We start from the raw sequence: 17,202 nt of genomic DNA, 5'->3' as shown, positions 1-17,202 counted from the left end.
TTTATCATTTATAATAGTGAAATTTTATTTTTTATATTATTTTTTACATAATATTTTTTTTTTAAAAAAAAAAAAGTTTCACCGTTTTAATCGTTGTATGGATTTTAAATGATGCATTTATGCATTTATGCATTCATGCATGCACAAATGATGCATAATTGGAAAGAAAAAAATGAATTTTATGATGCATGTTGTGCTGCAATTGATAAACTGCATATTTCCTAATTTTAGGTTTATGATTTTGAAGTAAATATTCAAATAAATGAAGTCCGCTTATTTAATCAATCGTGTAAATCATATGGGCGCCCACTTGATTATCGGAATGTCGGCTAAAATTAACGTTAATTTTGGCCAAAATGATCGACATTCAGATCATCAAGTGAGCCAAATCCACTTGTAGGATTTGTGTCCGTCATAAAGACGTTTGCTACCACAAGCTACAAAATAAACCTTTATTAAATTTATTAAATTTGATAAAAATTATAACAATTCCCGAGTCTTATAATAAAATTAAGTAATTAATAAAATGAAAAATTCAAGAAAAGAGATAAATTCTAATAACTAATTTCACGAAAATTCTAAATTCTATATATTTAAATGTTAAAGAACCACACTTAGAATAATATCTTCCCTTTTAGAGATCCCAAAGAAAACCAATTAAAAATAAGAATTTTTAAAATAATACTTCATATAAATGATTCGTTAATCTCTACTGCCCTTCGTCACAATTATGTAGATCATTTCAAAGAGCACGTCATTAATTGCCCGATCTTCGTATAAATTAACCAATTAAAACCCCTAAATATAAATATCCAATAAAGATTTAACGTCGTTACGGACTATAATTCCCTAAAATAACCTCACTTGACCATCTTAGTCCCCTATAAATCCCCAATTATTGATACATTCCGTACCGCAGTAAATAAAATACTTATACACTTAAATATTAATAATGTCACTAGATAAGTTCAGACCCATATGTATAACCGATAATCACTAACTTTTTCCCATTAAATAAAAACTACACTATTGTGCTCTCTGAATCTAACTTACCTTATTCTGAACTTTACCGAGTTGTCTCTTGGTATGTGACCTCCCGTATATTATGAAATCAACTGTAAAACTTCAAAATAAAAAGCTTATAATTAAATTCGGCCAAAAATTTTGAGAAAAAGCCGAGAAAAAAATTTCTAACGCCCATAATAAATATAGAAAAAAGAGTCAAACTCAAAAATGGAGTTATGTCACACGCGAAAAGTGTTTGGAACATATTTTATAACGAAACAAGTTCTTTTATTAGTGATTATCAGTACGAGCGTTGAGAGTAAAATAGAAAAAGTTTATGTCCAAAATATAATTCAAGATACTTGTAAACATTATCGAAAAAATATTTAAACTATAGGAAGACAAAATTCGGACCCTGGCTCCGTGAGGCGCAAAAGAACAAAGGATAATAATACAAACTAGACATATGACCTTGGCAGTTTCATTGGAAGGAAGCAATAATTATAAATTATAAAAATTTTTCTTTATTCCGTTTTTTTTTCTTGTAATTTGACCGCGCAATAAATAAAATGAGATTTTATAAATCACTCGTCGCTTCGCACCGAGGATTATAAATTATTTATATATAATAATCTAAATGTAATGGTATATTATTTATATTCAATTGTAAAAAATATATGCATTGTCGGGAATTTATAATATAATAACTGAGCCACCCATAGCAATCCATGCAATTTATGGCTTAAATTTTAATTTGCTAGCTTTTATAATTATCGCATATCATTCTAAAATAGATAAAGACAATGATAAAAGAAATATAATAAAAGTAAATAAAAAAATGCAATCAATTAAAGATAACTGAAAGATTAAGAATAGGATACACCCAAAGATCAAGGACAGGATACACCAAGATCGAGGGAGATAACCTATCCCATCGGTATTATGTATGTGTTTGTGCCTCAGATGACGATTTGCGTCAGGTGTCAACTGTATTTTTTAAAGTAGGTGATTTTCCATAAATATGAATCCAACTGTGTTAAAATTTCAGGATTATATATTTACAGGCATAAAGAATAAATTTACATAGTTAATAAAGTATATTAAGACCGAAATATTTTTAAAGTTTAATTATAGCTAAACATTTTAAATAACATTATTTGCAATATATTATCAAGTATTAATTATATTTATTTAAAATTTTCAGGATATATGTAACTCATTATGATACACAAGTTTACTTATACAACTAGAAGTTTACTTATAGCAAACTGTTTAAATTGACATCTGACGCGCGCCAGTTATCACCTGACGCAAATCATCATCTGAGGCACAACATATACACCGATGGATTTCTTTATAATTCACCGGTATAAAAAAAGTATAAAATAGTATCGGTGTATACGTTATACACAATGAGATAAGCCTGTTATTCCATGAGTATCTAATAAATACTTCATATACACCGGTATAAAAAACAATCCCTAACCCAAAAAAAAATGTATAACAATTTTATATTTAGTATTGAGGCGTAAAAAATTGTCCAAAGAAATTTCATTAGAAATTATTTTAGGCGTAAACCTTCGACGAAGGTGTAAACTTACGTAGACTTAAGTTTCTTATGAAATTTATGTGAACTTAAGTAAACTTATATATAATTCCCGGATATTTTTTATTTATTTTTCGCTATTATTATTTTAACCAACAACCAGAATTTCTAATGGATAGATATATTATTATTAAAATATTATCTACAAAACAAATCTTGCATCCACTTATCAAACCTACTTAATCTATTTAGATCGGGTTATCCGTGAATTAGTTATAAATGTTTGTAATGGATTTAAAGGTAAGATTTTTTTTAACCAATAATATTTAATTATATAAATAATATTAATTTTAACCAATAATTTTGTATCACATAAGATTTTGTTTAGCACTTTAGCCCCCCGCCTCCCTAAAATATTACCTAATATCTGTCAAGACCCTTACCACAAAAAAAATTACCTATGAAAATTATTTTTATAGTGCGATTTACAAAAAAAAATCTCCTGAAAAAAATCCGTACGGACATCGATCCAAAATGTATTAAATAAACTTGCGTAACCAAAATCGAAGCACTGCACCTATCCTAATTAAGACATCGTTTGCCTTATCTAAAAAATAATTTTCCTTTTTTTTTTACGAAAGAAGTTCGTCCTTAAAACAGAGATCCTTTTAGAAGTAGGAATGAAATTACAAAAATATATATGTAATTCTACACGATGAAAAAGAATTTCTAAGGTTATAATAGTAGTTATTCAGGTAGATTTTCTATAAAATATAAAAAAATCAGATTTTAATGAAAACAAAAAAAAGTTTTTTATTTTAATACAAGTTCAATAAGAATTCTTTAAATATTTTATTGTTACTATACGTGATTTTGTAAAAGAAACAACTTTTACTAGGATATATTAAGGTAATAGAGATATAGATTTTGATTATTCTTTGAATTTACAAAAACAGAGCGAGTAGCACATTTGTTTTACCCAAAAAAACAATTTATTGTTGATACTTAAAAATTTATTTTTATTCAATAATTTAATATAATTATGTTAATAAATCACTTTCAAATATTCATTCAAGATTCTAATGATAGTTTCGTCTATTCAATAAAATGATCAACATATTATAAAAAAAATCTATCCAAATAATCACCATATGTAAAATAATGATGCCCCATTAAAATAATTAGTATGGGCGTAATGCAAATGAAGTAATTCGATACGGTTACACATATTTGATTAATATGCGATTGTTATCATAATTAAAAAAAAATATATTTTTATTAAGACAATTTACCGAAATCTTTAATCTAACCAAAAAAAAAATGAATCAAATCATATATATGGAATAGACTAGGCGCAGACGTAATACACATTTTCACGTTCGGATAAATTAAATTAAATCAGCCGAAAAATTCGAAAAAAAGAATAATTAAATATCAATTTATAGATAAGATTTGGACTAAAAAAGATTAAAGTGAAAACATGTCAAAATTTTGTTATACGTAATACGTTAGAAAAGGAAAAAAACAAAGAATTTTAATTTATTTCGTACACAATAACACATGCACAAATGTAACCTCGGATCGATAATTTACCGTTTTGTATTTTTGGTTAAATAACAAGTATGCAAGATGGAATTTAAATCATTGCATCAGATACTAAAATCCAATATAAGAATATAAGACGGATACAATCAAGATTTAACTGCGCAATGAACTAGTTTAATTTTATTTTTAGATTCCCATTGTATAATATAAATTCTCGTGGCTTTTCATATGCATAAATGATCTCATTTTTGGTTATTTGGATTTTTAACTTTTTTTTTTTAACCAACTTTAGTATTAATATTATGAAAATAATCGACTTTTTAAACCTTTACATTTTAGTCTTCATTCTATGGTGCATTTTTTGAAAAATTTTTATCCGAATCCGAATTGCGCAGTATTTCGCAAATCATGCACTGCGGGATTGGCGTTATCCTTACTACGGTTCATGTACTGCGGGATTGGCGTTATTTTTTACTACGGCCTTCATACTATAAGTATCAATATATGGAAAATGTGATGTATATCTAATATTGTCTTTTATTCATTTTAGGTATCGTTGTGGAAATAGAATTTTCTATTTTTACTCAGGAAAAATAAACATATTATTACGAGAATCATAAATCAGATCATCATTTATGGTTGGTTACTTTTTTTCTTCTTTATTTTCTAATTTCTTCTTAAGTTCGCTTCTTTATTTGTTGTACAGTTAATTTAAAATTTATACGGAAAAATAAATTTTCCCCTTACGTTAAAAATAAACTTTATCTATAAATTCACAGTACCACGGCTCACGATGATGAATTTTTCTGTGTTACTTATTCGTCATCCCAACAAAGCAAAATGTAAAAAAAAAATATATAAAAGGAGTCGAAATTTTTTTTTTTTGGATATTTTTCATCTCAACTTTATTTTAATAAATTTTTTTTTCTTTTTATTTTATAAATTCCCTCTAATTAAAAAAAAATAATCTTTTTAAAAAAAAAATTCAATGGAACAAATTGAAAACGATCAAATTGTTACTGCGACTGAAATTGATTCTACTTCAAGTTCTATATCGACGGCCATAAACGAAAAAACATTGGTAATTCATCAATTTTTTTTTTTTTTTTTTTTTAAAAAAAAATAATCAATTCATTAAATTAAAAAATTTTTTCCTTTTTTTTTAGACAAAATTCGAAGGAAGTGATGGTATTAATGATCTCTCAATTCAATTAGAAAGAACAGCAAAACGAGCAGAATTAATACAGAGTACTGAAAAAGGATCAACATCCGCGAAAAATCCTGTTTACGTAGAATGGCATGGAATAAATTATTCTATATCCGAAGAACATAAAGTATCATGGTGGAATAAAATTAGAAATTCAGATTCTAAATTAGAATCCGGTAAACAAGTACGAAAAATAATAGAAAATATTCATGGTTGTGCTAATCCAGGTAATTAATTTATGAATTTTGTACATATATATATATATATATATTTTAAAAATAAGTAATCTTATGTAATTTAATCATTTAAAAATAAATTTAAAAGGTGAGGTTCTTGCGATTATGGGACCTTCTGGTTGCGGTAAAACCACTTTGTTAAATCTTCTTGGCGATCGCGTTGGAAAAAAAGGAGTTCAAGGAACTATAACTCTAAATGGTCATAAAATAACAAAAAAATCAAAGAGATTTGTTGCTTATTGTACTCAAGATGATATCTTTTACCCTCATTTAACCGTAAAAGAAACCCTCGGTTACACTGTAAGTAACGTCAACAGAACTTTTATTACGCAAAACTTAATGCTGCGCCATCATTTCCCACTTCATTATGTCTATTAATTAAATTTTTTTTCCACGAATTTAATAGGCTCGATTACGTCTTCCACGTGAATTGTCACGACATGATAAATTAAAACAAGTCGAAAATACTATGGCATTATTAAATTTGACGAAATGTGCCGATACCATAATAGGAGACCAAGCCATTCGTGGTATATCAGGAGGAGAAAGAAAACGAACCAATATTGCATCTGAACTTTTAACAGATCCAAGTGTCATTTTACTAGATGAACCAACATCTGGTTTGGGTGAGTAATCAAGTAATCAAAAGATAGTTTTGAATTATTCGAAATTTTCGCTTCATTTTTTTTTTTATTAATTTCTTACTCTAATTTCATTATCAGATTCTTCATTGGCTCTTGAGCTTACAAAAATTCTTAAAGAATTCGCTGTTAAACAAAAGAAAACCATCATTATGGTTATCCACCAACCTTCATCTCAAGTATTTGAATCTTTCGATAAATTAATGTTAATGGCTGATGGAAATATGGTCTATTTTGGTGAAAGAGCTGGTGTGGTGGATTACCTTGATGATCTAGGATATAAATGTCACTCTAATTTCAATCCTGCTGATTATATACGTATGTATTATTTTTTTTATTATAATTATATTTTTAAATTTAAATAAATATGACGTTATAACGTTTTTCCTTTCATTATAGTGGAACTTTTGAACGATAATACAATCAAACAAAAATTAATAAATGCATATGCGCATAACATTCGTGATGATCCAACTGGAAAACAAGTAGTCGAAAAGCATTCTCGTAGAACGCGTACTGATAATCAATTAAGTGATACCATATTAAATGCACCGGTTACAAGTGAACGTCGTTGGGAAGCTACATTTTTGCAACAAGTCTCGATTCTTACCGAAAGAACCTTTAAACAGAGTAGAAAAATTATTTTATCAAGAGTTAATATATTTCAAACCGTTGCTGTGACTGTAGTTTGTATCATAGTTTGGCTTAAAATTCCTTTCGCTGAACCTAACGTATTTGATCGTGTTGGAAATGTAAGTATAGATAATAATATAAAATTCTTTTATTGACAATTTTTCAATTTTATTTATTCTAAATTTCTGTTTATTTTTTATTATAGATTTTCTTCTGTAGTGTATTTTGGTCATTCACCGCAATGATTGGATCCGTAGCATCTTTCCCGACGGATTTAGTCATGTTATCGAAAGAACGTCAATCACGATCTTATCGCTTACTATCATATTACTTATCCAAACAATTCGCCGAATTACCTTTAGTCATATTTAATCCCATATTATATACTATCCCAGTATATTGGGCAACAAATTTATTACCAGATTTTGGTAGATTTGTGGCTTATTTAATAGTAATTATACTTAGTACATTAACTGCTCAAAGTTTCGGTTATTTAGCTGGCGCCACTGTATTGAACGTACATAAAAGTATATGTAAGTATTATTTATTATTATTTTTAAATATTTTAATCTTACAATTTTGTAATATATATTCTAATTAACAAAATTTTTTTTCTTATCAAATATAGCTATTAGTATGGTATTTATACTTGCATCTATGTTATTAGGTGGATATTATATAAAATATTTACCATTTGGCTTATATTGGTTAAGATATATTGTAAGTAGTCGCGATAAATCGATTTTTTTTTTTTCAAACCAATAATAATATTAACAATTCTCTATCTCTATTAATAGTCATTCGTAAAATACTCGTATTCTTTGCTTGTACAAATTCAATTTGATTCACCGAAAGCTCAATTTAGATGTGCTAGACCAGGAGAATTACCTGCCGGACAATCAAGTATATGTGAAACAGGAGATGTTCCATTGACAAGTATTTCCGGTAGTTCTATAATAGAGAATGAAGGATTAAATGATTTACCTTGGTATATTAACTTAATAATATTATTAGGTATCTGTATTGTAGGGCGTGTTCTTGCTTATTATTCATTACGTAGAAATAGTAGGAGAAGTAAAGAATAATAATAATAATAATTAGTAGAAATAATAGTAATAGTAAATAATACAAAAATACTCTAGTATAATTGAATCATATATGTTGTGTCGATTTGCGTTAAGTAATAATTGACGTACGTCAGCGCATTCGCTTGTATCGCACAATCAGCACAATCAAGTCCTTCCTTTTTTTTCGAAATAAAATTATATGATCACAATTTATACATATTTATAGAATTTTCATACTTAATTGATATTTTGATATATGTGAAATCATGTGTAAAAAAAAAAATTGCAATAAATTCATAGAAAATGATTTCCCCCCAAAAAAATTTATAATATATTAAATATAAGTACTGTTCATATTACATGTTCATATACTTGATACCCAATTGAGCGAAAAAAGCGAATAAATTTGGGAAATGAACTATATTCCTCTACGCTAAAGTCGCTAAATGTGTTACAGTACTACAAAATCGAAAGGATGGGGATCGGATAAAATTAATTTATTTATTTTATTTTATTTTATTTCTAAAGAGTGGTAACCAGAGTCTATTACATGAATAGTAAGTAAAAAAAAAAAAGGTAAACTAAATTATCTAAGTACTAGATCATTGATATACTGTGCATCCCGACGCGCAGGACCTCACCCTTCGATAAGAAGTAAGAACTACTCGATAAAATAGAACTACGTTATTTGATCAAATTGGGCATCAAAAAAATAAAAACAAAAATTTATAAAAAAAAATAAAGTAGTAATATTAAATCAAATAGTGTGTAAGAACCGAAGGAGTTATATATTTAAATCAAACAAATTAAGATCGTTAGAATTTAACGGAGCGTGTGAAAGTAATAGTGGATAAGTCTATATGTAATATCCAAGGTAGATTATGGAGGAAGTTTGAACTTGTGAGATAAATCCATAAAACGGAGTTATATCTAAGGCTCGTCTGGTGTTGTTGTATGGGTTGATATAACCATGGGTGTCATTTATACGTGTGCGTGTGTTATCAATGTTCAAATGAGAGTTGTCATCGCGTCGTTTGCGTTTTCGATACGAAGAAAATGTTTTTTTAGTGACTGCGTGTATATGTTTCCAATCTTTCCATTGGACAGAGCGGAGTTGCCATAAAGCGTTATAAAATATAATTGTCTTGGTGGAGGTCAACAAGGAATTTGAATAAAAGTTTTTAATTTTTTTAATTAAAGTTTTAGATATATTCGCGGCTCGGAAAGGAGCCAGAATCTCTGATGGAATTAAATTGACAAGTAAACAATGTAGTTCTGGTGCTTCATCAATAGGAGCAGGTGGAGTGAGAAAATACGGCAAAACCGAATTGAATCATTATAAGTTGCCGGAACTTTTTCAGAGTGTGTGTTAATTAAAGTTTTGAAGATATCTGCATGTTTGCGAAAAATAGGTATGAGTATGATGATAACTTGAGGACAAGTCCATAAATGTTCGTTGGATTCAGGTGTATTGTGACAAAAAAAAACATGTGTCGAAGCCTTTGAGAATATCTGGGCTAATGTAGGCAAGTTGTAGGTTGAAGTTTTTATCACGCCAACTACCAATTTTGCTGTAATTAATTCTTGTAGGACGGTCGAATGGGTTGTATTTAATCCAATGTTGTGTAAAATCCCAATCAATAAGTTGATTAATAGTAGCGGTCGACGATAATTTCGTATGTGACTAAGTTGTGATGGGATGCCTGTAGGAGAGATCGACAAAGGACTATTGTTGGAACATCCCTCCTTGGCCAGTTGGTCTGCTATGTCGGTATAAAGGTTGTCGGAGTGTGCTTTGACTTTGTGAAGTGTAACTTGTAGATGTAGTCGGTCGATAATATATTTGATGGCCTGCCAAAATAGGACATTGTTGATTTTTTGAAGACGTCGAGGCGTTAATTTTGTATTCCATAAGGAATTGAATGTCGATATCACACATTACGAATCTGTAAAGATCGAAACGACACTGTGCGGTGGACGGACGATAAGCAATGGATCGGATAAAAAGATTACCGAAATTCCAAAGTAAAGTTGTACAGTAAAGAATCACGTGACATATTATTTATACCGGCTCGATGTTATTGAAATTTTGAAAACATTAGGATACGTTAAACGTTTACAAATTAAAAACAATATAAATATCAAATAGTAAGAGTGCTGATATATTTCTTTCATGATTTAGAAGAGCGATATTATGGTATTAAAAAAGATGATAAATTGGTAATGGCGGTACCGCTTTTATTGCGGATTATTTGCAAGTTTGCGAGTTAAGTTATTTGCAATACTGTAAATTATTTGCGGATTTGCGGGTTATTTGCAGATTTGCAGATTATTTGTGAATTTGCGCAATATTGCAGATTTCAGAAATCAATTGAAAACCCATCCTTACGTCAGAGTAACCAGATGAGCCTTTATTAGAGTTTCTAGTTTTTCACTTACTTGAAGAACTTGTTATAGACATATTTATGTGTCTATTAATGTATTTCCCGCCAAAGAGTTGCTTTTTTATAGGTTTATTATTAAATTTTTACAGTTTTATATGTACGTTTGTTCTTGAAAATTATGGTCTAATGATCGATGTGAAAAAGAATCTGAATAAAAAATTTTATATTATTATACTTTTATTTATAATCCGATATACTGTTTACTATTATTCTCATGTTGCTCTATTTATGCCTTTCTAATAACCTGACTACCTGAGTACCCAACTATCCAACAACCCGACAATCAAATTTCTCAAGTGTTCCCGTATATTTTGAATTTTGCTGTAATGTTTTAATCGGGACTATGGAATCACGTGAGCCAACGGCCATTTTATTATTTATTTAAATAATTAATGTAAGTTCTAAAGTTTTGTAGTTCATATATGAAGTTTTAAAGTTAATTACCATATGGCTGATGAATGTGGTAAGTTTCGCTTAAGCCTTTCCTGAAGTTTTAAAGATCTAAGTGATAATGACATGGCTAAAAACTCATTAACTTTTTGTCAGAAATAATTTATAAGACATTTTATTTAATAATTATGAATATAAAGCTGGTGAATATTCAATGAAATATATTGGACATTTAATATTAATATATGAAAATTTGCTATATTAAAAGTTCTCAATCTGAGTTGTTAGGTTTTATAATATGTTTTCCTATTTAGTTATAAATAAATTTATATCAATATGATACACTACTGAAAAAGTCATTATTGTACGTGCATAAAAAAAATTTCACTTACTATTGTTTGGAGTTTCAATATTTAATTCTTTAATATTACGCTTACTCGAAGAATTTGCAGTTACAGTTGTTATCAACTTACTTAACGGCCTTAACGGTCTACTAATATGAACATTTTGATGCTGGGAATTAAAGGAATTTTGAGTATCCGAATTTATATTTTGTGTGGATGAACTATATAACGATAAATTTTTGTTATTTTCCATAATATTATTAATAATTTATACTCGTTATTATAATTACCTTTGAATATCATTTATATCCAATTCATATTCTTTCGTAATATATTCTAAAAAATCATAAGTCATCTAAATTAATATATACTATATATAATAAATTTAATGGAACAAATTAAATCAACATTATCTTAATATAAAATACCTTGCTTCAAATTAAATGAAATCCTTGATGATGAAATAAATGAACTTAATGCGCTGCTTGTAAAAACTGCTTTTGGATGAGATTTTTCAGTATATTTGGGACCAAGTTTCTCTGATCGTATTAATTCCAATCTCTTTTTTTCAGCTTGCTTTATAGTTTCATCTAAATCAGCTGAATCTTTAGGATCATTTAAAGGGATTCCAGAATAAATCCATTCATCAACTAGTTGGCACCATTTGATAGCAAAATCCCAAACTTCATCAATAGTTGGTCTTTTTAAAGGATCAGAATCCCAACATTTTTTCATTAAATTAGCATAACATTCAGGGGTATCTCTTGGTTTTCCATCAATAATTTCATAAATAAGATTAACATCATGTTCAACATTAATAAAAGGTTTACAGCCTGTCGTAAGTTCCCACATGACAATACCAAAACTATATATATCAGATTCTTTTGAAAATGCTGCACCTTTAAATATTTCTGGCGCGATATAAGGTATTACTCTATATATTTCATTATTTGATAAAGTATTATCTGCAGGTTGTGATAATCCTAATTCTCCAATTTGCCAATGTTGTGACAATAAAATATTTCCACTATGAATATCTCGATGTATAAAATTATTTCTATGAATAACTTGAAGTCTACAATAAAATTAATCAGTAACCAACAAAACTTAAATACTAATTAGTAAGTTAATTGTAATAAAGGTATAATTACCCATATGAAATACCCACTAAAATCTTTATTTTCTCAGTCCATGTAATATTTATAAAATGCTTTTGTAAATAATTATTTAGATTTCCGCCCTTTGCATAATCCATTACCAACATATACTCTTTTGTTATAGGATTTTGTGAAATACCATAACACTTAATAGCACAAGTACCAATATCACCACAATAATAAAGTGATTTAACTAAAATATAAATAATTCAATTAATGTTAACAGCTATATTGCAAAAATATATTTCATAATGCTATATATTACCTCATTTAAAACATATTTGCTGATATTTTGTGAATTAGATAATTTTTTGACAGCAACATCAAGATCACGTATACCATCTGACCAAATAGATTTATAAATAATACTAAATCCTCCTTCTGCTATTTTTTTAAAATTTTTAACTTGAGAAAATGGAATCCACTCTATCACTTGTTTTCTTTGTAAATAAATTTCTTAAAACGCGTATAGATTTAATAGACTTGAATTTGGGTCATTATTTATATAATTAGCAATCAAAATGTTGGCTATTACTATCAATTCTTGTAGAAGCAAGAAATTCATCTATAATACAATCTCCGCTGATAATATTTGTAATATCAATATTAATAAATGACATTCTTTTGCAATTCTTACATTGAGATTGGTCCGTAATTCCAAAATAATATTTGTTGTTAAACAATATCTACATCCAGTATAAATTATAAAGCAACATGAACACCATTTTTTACAATAAGACTCTGTCTCTTGGCACATATATTTCAGATCTCTTGAACAAGCTACACATTTTTCATAATTATATTAAACTACACATGAACGAAATAATCGTTAATAATTAGTGTTAATATTTCCCCTAAAATTACTTCTTAAGTTTACGATCATCGAAGATTTTTTTTATTAGTACAAATTATTTTATTAATTCATAGAATAATAACAATATCCAAAAAATATTAGCATTTTAAAATATCCAAAAGATATAGTATTTTAAGACAATAATTACTAAATAATTTTCGTTAGCAAATGTATGAATTTATGAAATACATTTGAAAATTAATATCATAACTTTGGGATGGGATAATAGAATCACGTGTGCTACTGCGGAGTAAATCGCTAATATCAAATTGGATACTCGATTTTGAGCCAACATTAACTTGATGCCTCTTTGATGAAAGCGTTGATAGATGTTATTACTAGACCAGTTTCCCAGGGCTAATATAGTCGCTAAATCTCCTCCTTTCATGTTCTTGTTCATATTCTGTTTCATGTTCAGTCTCATTGTTTTCCACGTTATTCGTCATATTCTAAAGTGGACGTTTTGAAACAAGCTCGGACTGCTGCAAGAAAAAAAACGGCCTAAAGTGGCTTAGATTAGTGCTTCGATCCGGATGAAATCCGTCATCCGGATTGAATAACAATTTAATCCGGATGAAAACTGTTATTAAACGAAAATCCGGATAAAAAAATTATTTCAAAAAATCCAGTCATACCATTAAATGCGCAACGTCAAGCACTATTAAACATGCCTTAAATTGTTAAATTCTGATCATTGGTTTCAAAAATATTTTAAGTTATCCGAAAACTGGCAATCCGGATGGATCCGACGAAATCCGGTTCAAACCGCGGATTTCATCCGGATCAATCCGGATCAATTCGTACACGGATCGAAGCACTAGCTTAGATAGACTTGATTATATTATTTTAAGTGTTACACAGATTTGTAATATTTTGTACTACTGCAATTTCGGTCATTAGCACACGGTATTCTATTGTCCACGAAGCTATGATATTAATTTGTGTATTAATAACCGTATTAATAACCGGTCAACGATAAATAAATAAGAAATTTTTAAAGAAATTACATACTCTAACATCATAAGTTTTTTTTATTCCTAAAAAAAATTATTTGACACCCTCATAAATTGAATTGTGTAACATGTAGCGCCTGATTGAACTGGCTGTCAAAAGTTAATGAAATTTTCATCGGTTACTTTTTTTTTTGCTATGTAGTAGATTATTATGCTAACAAAAAAGTTTAATCTGACCTTTTAATCATATTTCTCGGACGATGCAATCGCCATCATAGCGTATCGTTCCGGTTTTTTTTTAGTACGCATTTTTTTTTTTGGTTCTTTTTTTAATACCGAAAAAAATTTAATTATTGTTTTTTTATTTTGGTTTTTTATTCAATACCGAAAATTTTTTTTTTATTTTCAGTAAATTTTTTTTAAATTTTTTTTTTGTTTTTTGGTTATGCAGTTCAATAATTTTTTATCATTTTTATTTTTTTCTGTTCAAACTGAAAGATAAATCTTTTTTGGTTATTTTTATAATTAATTAACGCCAATTAAAAAAAGACTCTCTTTTACTATTGTTTTTCATTTTTTATTGTAATTTGTTTTTTTTTTTGATTGTCTTCACTCTCTAACATAAACTTTTAATGATATAAAATTTAATATTTAATTATATTGATTATATATTAATCATGATATATCATGAGTTAAAATACGATTTAGAGACATTGTATTTTGTTATGCTTTTTCGAAATGTCGAAGCAATTACTAAGCACTACATACTTTTTCATCCGTGATTTATTCGAAATATCATGTGATTAGAATTATAAGTGCGTGATACTTACGAGATTAGTTAATATTTGAACTACGCGTTACCTCCAAAAAATGCACTGGTTGACCGGCATTATGCGGTGAAGAATAAGATTTTACTAAGTCTATCAAATAAATATAAACAATGAAAACACTGGGGGGTGACGGATGTGATGATTTTTACATGGTCACATTTTTGGGGTAAAGATTAACACTTGGATAAAATAGGTAATTTGACTGTTATACAAAAATGATCTTTTGGGGTAAAGATTAACACTTGGATAAAATAGGTAAGTTGACTGTTATACAGAAATGATCTTTGGGGTAAAGATTAACACTTGGATAAAATAGGTAAGTTGACTGTTATACAAAAAATGATCGGCAAAACTCTAATTTTTTTACAATGTTCGCATCGTATTTTTTAATGAAACTATCTGGATCGTTGATAAACGGTATTAACAATTATTTTTTTTTGGTCCTTTAGAATAATTGTTAATCAATAATAATTACGAATATATGCTTTCGAAGAACTTTGTTAAGAATAACTAACTATATTGTGTGTCTCAACTGAAATGGTCGACGTTAATTTAGATTTAATGATTATAATGATAAATTGTATGTTATTAATTTCATTTTGTCCACTCCATTTCTTGTGGTTAGTTTGTTTATTGATTTACGTAGTCATATTGTTGCTTATTTCGCCAAAAATAAAATCTGGACAAAGATTTGTAATCCAAAGGGCGAAGCGATGGAAAGATAATCGAATAAATATTGCTATAGCATTAGCACAGTTACATGCTCAAGAATTGGCTAAATCTAAAAAGAAAAAAAATCAAATAAATAAAACGCTCAAGAAGGTTTGATTGAAAGTAAGTTTTATAATAGTCATGTTTCTAAAAAAAAAAATTTAACGATAATTTTGAATCCGGGAATGTTAAGTCCAAAGATTTCAGAATTATCCATTTGAGGAGAATTAAGTGAAGTGAAGTTATTTTGGAATTGAATATTATCAAGTGGAGAGCTATGCTGCGGCGCGTAATATGAAGTGGTGAACGTAGGACAACTTTGTCCATCTTGTTATCTTAATTATTTCCTTATCCAGAATTTGTGTAAAAAGATAGAATGTGATACAAGGCATGTTTATGGAACTCTTGCGCCTTATTTGACATGAAGGTAGCATAAATTTTAATGTCACATGCTGTAACTTTTGCTCACAAACAAAATGAAGCATCGTGATTTGGTAAATTGGTAAGTTGAATCAACATACTTACACTTCACACATGCGTAATGCATAATTGGAAACAAAAAAAAGAAATTTTGTAACTATGCATGTTGCCAATCCACTGTCATTCTGCATTGTTCAACGATATACCTTCTAATTACACAACTTTTGTGTTGTGCAAGTATACGAGTTGGCGTATCGGTGTGTTTGATCGGCGTAATTATTGCAATCCATTTTATCCATTTATATAAATATAATTGTTTGTAATTGTTAAATTTAAATCTTTGAAGCTTGTTAAATTGTAAAGACAAATTACTCATTAAATAGTTTATCTAATTATGGGTTTGTGTAAAAAATGTAACCAAAAAAATGCTGAATTTATATGGTGTAAAACATGTAACGCAAAACGTTTTCAACAAAATTTTGAAAATTGGACCAGTGGAAATAATGATATTGACAAGTTCATTCAAAATACTCAGCTATTAGCAAGTAAATCTGAAAAAGTATTAGAGTGGATACCTTATGACAGATTTTATGATATTGAATATATTGCGAAAGGAGGATTTGGTAAAATATATAAAGCAATATGGACTGATGGATTCATAACTAATTGGGATAATGAAAAGCAAAATTGGAAAAGAATATGTCAGGACAAAGATGTAGCATTAAAAAGTTTAAATAATTCAAAGAATGTTACAGTGGAATTTCTCAATGAGGTGGCATAAATTAGTTTTTTTTATAAATTCAAAATATGATATTTAATTAACTTTTTTTTTAAAAAAATATATATATACAGATAACATCACATCATAAAATTGAAGACAACTTTTCTATTATTAACATTTATGGAATAACTCAAGAACCAGAAACAAAAAATTATATGATAATTTTGGATTATGCGGAACATGGGAGTTTACGAAATTATTTAGATATACGTTATAATAAAATAAGTTGGTATACCAAGGTTCATGATTTATGGCGCATTGCATATGGACTTAAGAAAATTCATGGAAAAGAATTAATTCATCGAGATTTACATATTGGCAATATACTCTATTTTTCAAATTATGTTTCTATAACTGATATAGGATTATGTAAACCTGCAAATTATGACAAATTAGAAAATAAAAATAGTAAAAATACTTTATATGGGGTTTTACCTTA

General features: G+C 28.0%; 2 protein-coding genes across 2 annotated transcripts; one reads left to right on the top strand and one right to left on the bottom strand.

Moving 5' to 3' along the window:
* Positions 1-5,084: 5,084 nt before the first annotated feature.
* On the top strand, positions 5,085-8,195 carry OCT59_006902 (uncharacterized protein; the record flags this gene model as incomplete). The annotated part of the gene is made up of 9 exons (XM_066134879.1): positions 5,085-5,177; positions 5,263-5,530; positions 5,628-5,839; positions 5,946-6,165; positions 6,262-6,498; positions 6,580-6,932; positions 7,019-7,346; positions 7,442-7,533; positions 7,611-8,195. 9 exons carry the CDS (start codon positions 5,085-5,087, stop codon positions 7,896-7,898), a joined length of 2,091 nt encoding a protein of 696 aa, XP_065998378.1. The 3' UTR covers positions 7,899-8,195.
* A 2,790-nt stretch (positions 8,196-10,985) lies between these two features.
* On the bottom strand, positions 10,986-12,835 carry OCT59_006901 (uncharacterized protein; the record flags this gene model as incomplete). Its single annotated transcript, XM_066134811.1, has 7 exons — positions 10,986-11,020; positions 11,107-11,279; positions 11,349-11,394; positions 11,487-11,758; positions 12,210-12,408; positions 12,555-12,671; positions 12,751-12,835. 7 exons carry the CDS (start codon positions 12,833-12,835, stop codon positions 10,986-10,988), a joined length of 927 nt encoding a protein of 308 aa, XP_065998377.1.
* Positions 12,836-17,202: the final 4,367 nt, after the last annotated feature.

Source organism: Rhizophagus irregularis, chromosome 15 (assembly GCF_026210795.1).
Source record: "Rhizophagus irregularis chromosome 15, complete sequence".
Classification (NCBI taxonomy): domain Eukaryota; kingdom Fungi; phylum Glomeromycota; class Glomeromycetes; order Glomerales; family Glomeraceae; genus Rhizophagus; species Rhizophagus irregularis.
The sequence above is the reverse complement of the archived record's forward strand: the minus strand, read 5'-3'. Positions and strand labels throughout refer to the sequence as shown.